This window comes from Triplophysa rosa, linkage group LG8, assembly GCF_024868665.1.
Source record: "Triplophysa rosa linkage group LG8, Trosa_1v2, whole genome shotgun sequence".
In the NCBI taxonomy this organism is placed as follows: domain Eukaryota; kingdom Metazoa; phylum Chordata; class Actinopteri; order Cypriniformes; family Nemacheilidae; genus Triplophysa; species Triplophysa rosa.
In genome coordinates, this window is record NC_079897.1 from 12,960,887 (window position 1) to 12,972,240 (window position 11,354).

The 11,354-nt window shown below is 39.3% G+C and overlaps 1 protein-coding gene across 4 annotated transcripts; it reads left to right on the forward strand.

Moving 5' to 3' along the window:
- The first annotated feature begins 525 nt into the window (after positions 1 to 525).
- Positions 526 to 11,092, forward strand: LOC130558176 (terminal nucleotidyltransferase 4A-like). Of its 4 annotated transcripts, none has more exons than XM_057340451.1 (14): positions 529 to 1,696; positions 3,043 to 3,166; positions 3,472 to 3,518; positions 3,619 to 3,739; positions 4,518 to 4,625; positions 4,874 to 5,002; positions 5,274 to 5,487; positions 6,021 to 6,147; positions 6,344 to 6,447; positions 7,357 to 7,520; positions 7,677 to 7,805; positions 8,086 to 8,167; positions 9,377 to 9,493; positions 9,605 to 9,719. In XM_057340451.1, the coding sequence occupies exons 1-13, from the start codon at positions 1,059 to 1,061 to the stop codon at positions 9,490 to 9,492; spliced, it is 2,103 nt and encodes a 700-aa protein (XP_057196434.1). In that variant the 5' UTR covers positions 529 to 1,058; the 3' UTR covers position 9,493; positions 9,605 to 9,719. The 4 variants fall into 4 exon arrangements, with proteins under 4 accessions (XP_057196436.1, XP_057196434.1, XP_057196433.1 ...); XM_057340454.1 differs by lacking the exon at positions 8,086 to 8,167 and having other exon boundaries at positions 1,222 to 1,434; positions 1,515 to 1,696; positions 9,605 to 11,092; XM_057340450.1 differs by lacking the exon at positions 8,086 to 8,167 and having other exon boundaries at positions 547 to 1,696; positions 9,605 to 11,092.
- Positions 11,093 to 11,354: the final 262 nt, after the last annotated feature.

Consider the following 11,354-nt stretch of genomic DNA (forward strand, 5'->3'; position numbering starts at 1 on the left):
GGGTTGAAATGGAATGTTTTTTTTTTGGACTAATTTCATTTTCATGGCAAAGAGGTACTTCACAATAAAATTCAATTCATCTGATCACTCTTCATAACATTCTGGAGTATATGCAATTCGACATCATAAAAACTGAGGCAGCAGACTTTGTGAAAATGAATATTTGTGTCATTCTCAAAACTTTTGGCCACGACTGTATATTTAACCGATAGGTTCACCGCAGATTTCCAACTGCATAAATAAAGAGAGGCTACTCTCTTGTCGACAACAAGGTTACCTATTTGTACTCAAATTGATACTCCGTTTTTATTTTTTTGAAGTGGAGCTCCTTAGTGTACATTTAAAAGGAATAAACGAGATGAGACAAGCAGGTGTTCATTTTATTTATTTATTTTCACACCTGTAAGGGCAAAGCAAAAACCTTATCAGCGTACTTTATTACATTAATGAATTATATTATGTTATATATTATATGATTCACAAATAGCGTTAATATGGTGGGGGGACGAAAGCAGGGATGCAGATAGTGTAAGTCATACTGTTTGTCATAGAAACAATGTCATGAAAACATGACAAAAGTTAAAGAGAGGAAGTTAAATACGACCCATAGTGGTGAAGCTTAGGTACGTAGCTTCTTCTCGCTGGACGTGACGTGAAGCTCCTCCTCTCTGGACGTGATCTGTAGCTCCTCCTCGCTGGACGTCTAACGTCCACCCATTTGCTCTGCAGTGAGCAGCACTTGTAAATAAATGGGTGGGGTTCTGGAAAGGGGGTGTGTTACACTGTCAGCAAGCGTTTAAATATCCACAGACATGCGCACTCGGTTCGACATTCCCTGTGTGCGCCATATTGGAATGCTCTGGAAACAACCGTTCACACATCGGTTCGGTGGAAACGCTCTTGTTTAGAGGAGTCATTTCGATTTATTCAATCCTCCATGACATTTTTTAACTTCTACTTTGTATCTCGCACATTCACGTAAGTCGTTTAACCCTCGGGGCGCCTGTCCGCCCTCAGGCGTGCGTGTGTGTGTGAGAGATTTGTGAAGGTAAAGTTGGATGGATCCGCGGGTCGCTTGGTTTCAACCCGAGCAGAAAGGACCTGCCAACGCTTTATGGATGCGCGTGTGGGAAACCTCGCAACGGATAAACCACTGTCACCAGCTGCGGGTGAACACACCTGCTTTGCCGGTCGGATTTATGAAACGGTTAACGCTGATTCCCACCAACACGCCTGGAAAAGCGGTTAGCCGTCACATGAACCAGCGTTTTAACTACGATGAACCCGTGAGTTTCCAAAACCCGTGTTCGGATCCTCCAGCACTGTTTGTTACCCCCGCTGGACTCGATGGTTGTGACTTCCTATCGCCTTTATCTTCAGGGGATTCGGAGACTGACAGCCCGAAATCGGACTCTTCATCTGGCAACAGTGACAGTATGAACACTTTTCCAGCCAAACTTCATTTTAACTTTACCGAACACATGCACAATGTCAATAACTCTTTACAACAACAGCGTTTTCAGCGGCTACAGACGCACACAATAACGAATAACCAGCCTAAATACCATCCAGGGCGAAAGAGAAATGACAATAAAGCGAGCACATACGGAATGAACTATTTTCTGTCCCACGCTGGTGGCAATTATTTATGTGGGACCCCCTGGGCAAGCAGACGATACAGCCCATGCATTAATGGGTAAGAGAAGCTCCGTTACTCTGGGTGACAGTTTCACTTCATTACATTGGCTTGGCGACAGCCAACATTTCCAGACTGAGTTACCTTCGATGCCAACGCTGTTCAACTGCTAATGGTTTCAAAATACATCCAACTCTGAAGACACCGTTGGGCTGCTACATCCGTGTTTACATGTTTTAATTTTGTAGCGAACGGTTAAAAAAACCACGTAGGCCTTTAACGTGCTGTAAGCGGCAGTCTATCGGTCATTAATGCTGCGTTCAAAACACCTCGGATTTAAGATATTCCCAACCTTAACCCGGAAATAATTCCTGCAACGTCGCTGTTTTAATGTTTATAAATACTCGTTTTTAATGCTACTAAATCATTAGTAACATCGACGTTTTAATGTTACTAAATACTTGAAATGTTACTCAATCCCGATGTTACTTCCGGGTTTGTGGTGGGGAAATATCCCAAATCCGACGTGTCTTGAAAGCAGCGCCAGTTTCTGCTTTTCAGTCTCTCGGTAACATTTTACCATGCAGTCTAGCAAGTCTGTACAAACTTCAGGCTTTGCCAAGCCATATTAACGATTAAAACCCCTTTGAAAAGAAAAATGAACGTTTGCTTTTATTTTTCATTTGTTACTCAATATTTATATTTGCATATCATTTGTGTTGTTGGCCTTGATGTGTGATGAAATGGGTGGAATACTTGCTTTTTCATGCTCACTGTAAACTATTGTGTCTCTCTTGTGATTGAAACCAGAAATCGACTAGACATTTTAATACACCTGCAATAACCTTTGACAATTGCATTCCATAATTCGTCTGACGTGCCAAATAATTCAATAATTGGTCACACTTCAGTATAGGGGACAATTCTCGATATTATCATTAACTACGACTTTCCCCCAATAAACTCTTAATTTGTTGCTTATTGATAGTTAGTAAGGTAGTTGTTGGGTTTAGATATTGGGTAGGTTTAGGGATGTAGAATATGGCTATGCAGAATATGTGCTTTGGAAGTACTAATAAACAGCCAATATGCCAATAATAGTCATGCTAATAACAACTAGATAATAGTGAGAATTTCCCCCTATACTGAAGTGTTACAAAATATCTATTAAAAATCCAATTTATTGTTGATAGAGCCCACAAGTCCAGAGCGATCTGACAAAAACACAAGCTAAAAGTCAACGGCAATTTTACAATTCCCAAATAAATGCATTTAAAAGCACTTATGAAGATAGTCATTGGTTCTTATTTTACACCACCATAAGCAGATATGAGGTTTTAGCACTTGTGTGCGCACATACAATATGAATGTTGTTTTATAAAGTTTGTGGTATCTGTCCTCTGTAGCCTCCACGAGGAGATTGTGGATTTTTATCATTTTATGTCTCCACGTCCTGAAGAGGAGGCGATGAGGAGAGATGTTGTCAATCGTGTTGAGGCTGTTGTCAAAGATCTGTGGCCTACGGCAAAGGTGGGAACAGCATCCAGAAATTTCTTGGAAAAGGATTCTGAGAACGCTTTAATGTGTTTGTGTTAGTGTCAATGTTTGCTAGTTTTCAAATGCTTCTAAACAGGTTTTGACATGCAACACCTTGCCAAAGCCATAGTCTGTGTGTGTGTCCCCATTATCTTGAAGTTCATATTTTGAAGGACAGGGCACCTCTAATCTTTGCTTTACAAAAAAATTGTATACTTGAGAGATGTTGATTGGAGTGTGAAGTGCACTTAATAGCCTGTTGCCAAGCTTTTTTTTTAAAGTGCCATTTCTCTTTTCAGGTTCAGATATTTGGCAGCTTCAGTAGTGGTCTTTATCTTCCTACCAGGTATCGTACTTTATTATCCACATATGTTAAACATCGTGTGAAATTCTGAATGACATTAACTTGACGTTTGAATGTTGGACATTTTGGTACTGGAATGTAGCGATATTGACTTGGTGGTATTTGGGAAATGGGAGCATCCACCTCTACAGCAGCTTGAACAGGCCCTCAGAAAGAAGAATGTGGCTGAGCCCTTCTCAATTAAACTTCTTGACAAAGCTACGGTTAGTAATAGTAACTCATGTTCTTAAAGACCCCCTGAAGTTCCTTGAGTTGCACAGCTTTTTTGGATTTGTTGACGACGTAATTTCTTATAGGAAGCCTTGGTTGGACACAGTGAGTGCTCTTCCTCTCTTTCAAATAGCCGGAAGCATTAAGTTGACGTTTAATTTGATGAAGCTGACGTGCAGAATGACGTCAAAAACCATTTACCTATTTTGACAGAAGAGTGGTTTGGAAGAGGTTTTAGGTAAATGTAAATTGTTAATGTTTTGGACATGGATATCCTTAAAGGAACAGTTCTTTATTTACTCAACCTCGATTTGTTCCAAATCTGTATCAGTTTTTGTTCTGATGAACACCGAAAAAGAAATTTAGAAGAATGCTTGTAACCAAACAGTTCATGGCCACCATTGACTAAAATTGCTTTATAAATTTCTTTCTATTGAACACAAAAGATATTTTAAACAATGTAGGAAAGCAAACAGTTCTGGGGCACTTGATTACCATTGTCGTTTTCCTACTATGGTAGTCAATATTCACAAAGAACTGTTTGGTTACAAGCGTTCGTCCAAATATCTTTGTGTTCATCAGAAGAAAGAAACTGTGGGCTTGGAGTCTGTGCTGACAGAACTCATAATTTCATTTTGACTGACAGGTATTTTAATTGTAAATGGCCTCAATTTAGGTGCATGTTTGCTTGAAAGCAACAATACATGTTACATTTACAGTTAAACAGTGATTTAAAAAAATAACATATAATCTGAACCTTTCTTTGTGCAGGTACCAATTATTAAACTGACTGACAGAGTGACTGATGTGAAGGTAGACATCAGTTTTAATGTTGAAACTGGAGTCAAAGCCGCTCGCTTCATTAAGGATCATCTTAAGGTAAACTCGTATTCATTTCTACAGTATATTAAGCACTGAGGCGAAGGAGAACTGAACAACTGTAGCTACTGCGTCTGGTCATAAAAGTTCTTAAAGCAGTGATTTACCTGTTTGGACACCAGTGTCTGATTAAAGTCATTATCCATTTTACAATCTCTGCAATGTAGTCTGTATCTGGTCAGGCAGAGAAAGCATAAAGTCCTTTGAGTAATGTATTTGTTTTTTCTCATTTTTGGGTTCGCATGCAGAAATATTCCGTGCTGCCTTACCTGATCTTCGTCCTGAAGCAGTTCTTGCTCCAGAGAGATCTGAATGAGGTGTTTACAGGAGGTATAAGCTCCTACGGCCTCATTTTAATGGCCATCAGCTTCCTGCAGGTGAGACGCCTACACCATTCGCCCATCCTTTTCATGTTGCGTTATGCACCGTGTTTTCCGGCAGGCGTTGTTTATCCCCGTTGCTAATGATGCCATTTGTCTTAGTCATCGCGTATCGAACCATTTGACAGTAATGATAATAGTAAATCATGTAATTTATATAGCGTCCCTGAGGAATCCTTTGAGTTGAATGATTGATCAAATGTAAACAAGAGATTGATTTGTCATTTAACTAAGAAAGCATCCTTATGTGTTCTGCTGTTCTCCACAGCTCCATCCCAGAATAGACTGCAGAGCTTCTAATATTAATTTGGGCATCTTGCTCATCGAGTTCTTCGAGTTATATGGGCAGCATTTTAATTATCTGAAAATGGGCATTCGTGTGAAGGACGGAGGGGCGTACTTGGCTAAAGAGGAGATCATGAAGGCCCTAAATAACGGACACAGACCCTCGATGCTGTGCATTGAGGACCCAAACTTACCTGGTATGGAGCGCAGAAACAGAGATCAGTGTTTCCAGCACTGCTGTTCACATGCATAGACCAAACAGTTAGAATGATTTTGTGGAAAATGACTGTTTGTCATTTTTACTTCAACCCATGTAAAGATATAACCTTGAAATTAGGTTTCATACAGAAATGCCATGGAGGCTAAATTGAAATATGACAGTTTTAAAGGGTTAGTTCACCCAAATATAAAAATTGTCATATACTCGCTCTCATGTCATTCCAAACCTGTATGACTTTCTTCTGCAAAACAAAAAGATATTTAGAAAAATTTTGGTAACCAAAAAAAACCCATTTCTTCTAAATTATATTCTTTCCACAGAATCAAGAGTCATATACAGGTTTTAACAAAAGTGTAAATTATTGATGGCAAAATATTTATTTTTTGGGTTGAACCATCACACAACAATAGTAAGCACTTTAGAAAAAGAACCACAAAAAAACTTGAACCGTTTAAAAAAGCTAAATAAAGGGAGTTGTGCCAGTGTTGTTTTTAAATGTTTTTTCTTTAGGAAATGATGTTGGACGGAGCTCATACGGTGCCATGCAGGTGAAGGAAGTGTTTAATTATGCATACCTTGTCTTAAGTCATGCTGTGTCGCCTTTGTCCCGCTCCTACCCTAACAGAAACATGGAGAGGTCAGTCCCAGCCAGAACTACTGGATAGAAGCAAAAATGCCTGCCAATACTATGTGTTGCGTGAATGTTTTTAGCCAATGCAGTCTAGATTTTGAATTGTTAATTTGGTTTGATTTTTATCATGTCATCAGTTGTGTTCTTATGGTTGAATCCAGCTGACTGATTGTCTCTTAAATACCTGATGTTTTCTCTTTAGCTCATTAGGACGCATCATTAAAGTGACCCAGGAAGTGATTACCTACAGGGAGTGGATCATCCAACAGTGGGGGAAAAGGCACAATATCCAGATAGGCCTTAAAGGTAGGACGTGTGCCATAAGATCTTCCTGTGCAACTGAGTCAGAGTAATTGTTTAAAAACTAATTTGACATTGGTCAATAAGCCCTTTAATTAATTAAATACAATTTAAATGGCAACTTATATCCACATAAGATTTGAATAAAAATCTGAATTTAAATGAATTTAAGAAAATATGAGCCGAAAACTTCCTTTATATTTCCAGATTTAAAAGCACAATATGTAAGATTTTTGTAATTAATATTCCCAAAAACCACAGTGTTGTATATTTAGTTCACTTGTGTACTTGTATTTGAATCTTGAAAAATCTGCAATTTATACCACAGTAACGTCCCTCCTCATTGCGTTGCAAGTCAGTGTTATCCTCTGTTTCCACTTTAACTGCCGTAGAGATCATAGGTGTTTTCAACCTAGCGCACTGTTGTGCAGAACGTGTATGACATCAAAGAGTTGCGAAAGCAATTTGAAAGTAGAGCTGTCCAATTGTCTTGAAATACTTTGTGTATTTATAAGATTTGCTGTTTTGACATAACATGTGTTCGACCTTGGCGTATGACAGTAGCAGTGTAGTGTCTAGCACACAATTTTTTTAAATAAAACCACTCGTTTCATTACCCTCATCCATAAACATGATTTGTGAGTCTCATTGGATTGATCTCCATCATAAGTGGGGGTAAAAATGACAACTCCTATCTTTCTACACCTTTACACGGCACCATCTGCACCTTTATTATTAGACATCTAGTGTGAATATTGCATATTGTGCCTTTAATTTTTTTGTACCAAAACTCAATTTTTGTTAGTCTTTGATTTCTGTGTTACAATAGAACTTCTAACTTTGGATTCACTTCTAATAATTTGAGCATTATATAATTTGGGGGCTGGTTTAATGTGCTCTTTCTGTTCATTCTAGCCAAGGGTGTTGGAGGTGATTCAGAGGAGCAGACCTCAAGTGAGAAGCACCAAAGAGACTCATCACCACACAGTGCATGCTCACCTGTGTCTCTGTCCATCCTTCAACAGCACTCTTCATCCTCTTCATCTTCCTCCGTTTCCTCGCTGTCTGGAAGTGACATTGTAAGTTCCTGGTGTAGTTTTCTTGATTCTACAACTAGAGAAGTCATTAAAGGAACGTTCTTAATGTTCTTCTCCATCAGATTTATTTAGCACTTTCTTCAGCTGAAGGCTTGCATGGTGAAATCTCCTGCTATTCAGTTGTTTGTTTCTGATCAGGATTCTGACACACCGAGCAGAGCTTCAGTTCTTCATGAGATCTTCTCTGTGTCCTGTGTGATCGACACCAACCACAAACCCTACAGGAATGTAAACTCGTCTGGAACATTCTTGCCATGCAAAAGTCAGGTAAGGCTGATATTGCAGGTTTTTTATAAGCTTTATTGCAGCAATCTAATGCTTGATGGTTCTGGGCTGTTTTAGGTTTTTAGCGTCTAAACTGTAGTGGTTCATTCAGAAATGGAACTGGCAGCAGACTGACAGTTAGAGGGGAGGATTTAACTTCAGTTATATGCGGAGATGCATCAGAGAGCATCTGTACATCAATGTGACAGTAACATATGACCGTGTCTATACCAGATGCAATGCGAAACATTTAAAAACATTACTAATATAGAATTTATTGCAGCTCGTTTGGCATCGCATCGCCCCTGGTGTAGACAAAAACATAGAAAAGATCGACTACCTTACGTCCTACAAGCCATATACAGGTATCTGAAAAATGTCATCTGAACACAAACTATCTGGCACTTTTGTTCTGACCAAATGAAAACAGACTTTGTTAGTGACGTCTTACCTGTTCAGCGGATTAACCCACCGCTGCCTTCCTTTCATATGTCGGAGCCCAAATCTGTGCCGATATTAACTCACTTTCTCTTTGACTGCAGGCTCTTTGTAGCTCGAGGTTACTTTTAACAACAGGTGATTCCCCAGATGTGATCAGCGTCAGAACTTAATGAATCGTGATGTTTACATGACATTTTCCCAGATGATCACTTTTTAAAACATTCCAAAAATGCAGACAGATAACATTTTAAAAACTAAGAATAAACACCTGCGACCTGTCAACTAGCCGGTTCCTCTCACTTGTGTTTACGGCTGTGACGTAATGACGCAAAGAGGGTTTCCTGAACACTTCAATGTAATGTAGAAAACAAAGGGGGCAGACAAGGGTTATCTTAAACCAGGACTAGGCCTTCGTTAAATTAGATAATCAACTTGTTTTAAAAAACATACTTCACAAAAAAAACATTACTATGTGCATCTTTAGATATAACAATCGCAGTGATATATTTTAACATATGTTAGTGCAAGTTGTTTTTGGTCAAGGCATCTCCAACATTTAAGTTTTTAAACATCTCCAACATTTAAACCTAGTCTGAGACTAGGTTTAAGTCCTGTCCGGGAAACTGCCCCTAAGAGTTCTTATTTCACAGAGATTTTGTTAGCCCACATCAAGGGGAGTCGTGGCATAATGGTTAGAGTCGGACTCGCGACCAGAAGGTTGCCGGTTCGATTCCCAGGGCCGGCGGGTAACGACTGAGGTGCCCTTGAGCAAGGCAACTTACCCCTACTTGCTCCCCGGGTGCTGCAGTGATAGCTGCCCACTGCTCCGGGTGTACGTGTGTTCACCACTTGCTGTGTGTGTGTTCACTACTCTCTGGATGGGTTAAATGCAGAGGTCACATTTCGGGTATGGGTCACCATACTTGACAAATAGGTCACTTTCACCTTTGTTTACACACTGCTGCTGACTAGTTTTGGTTTGTTTCCTCTGGTTGCATTTAGTCTCCACTCAAAAAATAACTCTGTCCCATGAATCTTATAGATTTTATATTTTATATTATATTCTTTTAGGGACTTCTGTGCAATTTCTCTTTTCTGGTTAACTCATTGTGTTTTGAATCATTCTGTTTCAGTCGCTCCCATTACCAGGCAAAGAATATATGGACGGGTCAGCTCATTTGAATGGAGTTGTACACATGTCTCCACCGGTCTATTCCAGGTCCATATCCAGCCCCAGTCACCACACTAAAGTAAGAGGCCAATGTCTTTCTTTTTTTTAAATACTTTTTTAAACATTTAACTTGCTATATACTGTACCAAACTATAATTCAGCATGGCATTATACTGGTTTTTTGCTTTAGTTTCTGAACGGACAAAGGTTTGGCGTAAAAGGGCCTCCACACATCAATGGTTTCGAGCGTAACACTGGGCCCGGCACCAGAGGACATCACCCTCAGTACAGTCGTAGCAGCTGGCGTCGGAGGAGGAGGGACACTGTTCCCATGAGCCTCAGCTGACAGTGCCACAAGGTTTTTCCTCCTGAAAGAAAGCACGTGGCCCATGTTCTTTGGGTTCCACGGGGCAAAGGCTAGCACTTCCTATCGCAGTGTTCTGTTTAACACGTCACAAGAGAAACCTCTGCTCTTCAGTGCAAATTGTTTCGTCCAGTGAATGTACCCGTTTTTGTTTGACACGTCCACTGTTGTTTGCCTTCAAAGTTCTATTTGATGATGTCCTTTTTGCTCTTCCTGGTTTGCTGTTGCTTTTCAAAATATTTTAAAAAAAAATTTGAAGTCTGGATCGGCAGCAGCTATAGGCTGTGCTCCGTTTGTACTGTATATCTTTGTGCAATATGGTTGTTTTTATTATTTGATTTTACTTTAATTTTAAGTAATTTTTAAAATTGAATGTAAATTGATGTAGCACTATAGATCACTTTCAGTGTACAAAGTTTTTATCATGTTCCAATCCATATCGCAACCAGTTTTACTGGTGGGATTGTGGTTTTGCACATGCTAAAATCTCGTGTGTATCACTTGCCCATCTGATGGTCTTTGGAAACCTGCGCTTCAGTTTACATGCCATGAGATGGGTTTTAGTGCTTGATCATTTACTCCGTACCAAACTCCTTTTTTCAGACCTGTGTGCTGACATGTGTCCACTGTTTAAGTGTTGTGTGTATTTTATTTAAAGCTTTAAAAGGAGTTTAAGTCATTGTGGACTGTCTGCGGATTGCTAGTCAGTATTCTTTGGATACGTTTACACAAGAGATCTCTTGCTATGGGGCATGCATTTACAGCAATGTGCACATTAACCTGTTCCATCTATATCTGTGTTCCTACTGTTAATGCATCCATTTTCTTGGACTCTTAATTTTGTAATGCACCACCAGATGGAGATATTGGTCTGTGGCGTCCACTTTTTAAGTCTATGCCTTTAAAGCTCACCACCCTATACAAAGCATTTCACACAGAACAAAGTTCCACTTTTAACAAAAGATCACTACATATATTCTTGCATAAAAACTTAGATCATTGTGTTCCCGAGGCCTCTGTGATCCTAAAACCGACCCATGTGCAATGGCGCACGGGTAACGCTGGGGGTCTGGTCAACAAAGGCACATTAATTTCATGTGTTCTGAGAGGAAGAGTTACGTGCCAATGCAGTTTTATCTTTAGCTGTCAAACACTAAAGGATCTTCATGGGCCAAACACAGTCTTCTCACCTGCATACAGGTGTCCTTTGAATGTAATGTATGATGTCTTAAATTTAAGACTTTCTTTTCAATATACATTTTTTATGTATGTTTTGTACTCAAATTATTTTTAAAAATAAACATCTTAAACCGCTTTGGTGTTCTGTTTTTGCCTGTCTTGTGATTGTTGTTTTTTCCGAAGGCTTGTTTTGGTGCTATTATTCTGAAACCGTGCATATTAATTATACTTGACATTTATAAAAGCTTAGAGATCAGTGTAAGATACTACTCGGAATTAGTTTTTTTCATCTAACCAACTTTGTTCATAAATACCCATATGCTTAGAACAAAGTATATTGGCTGAACATCAAAAGTATTAACTGGTCATTATAAAATCAAAATGATCATATAGGTTA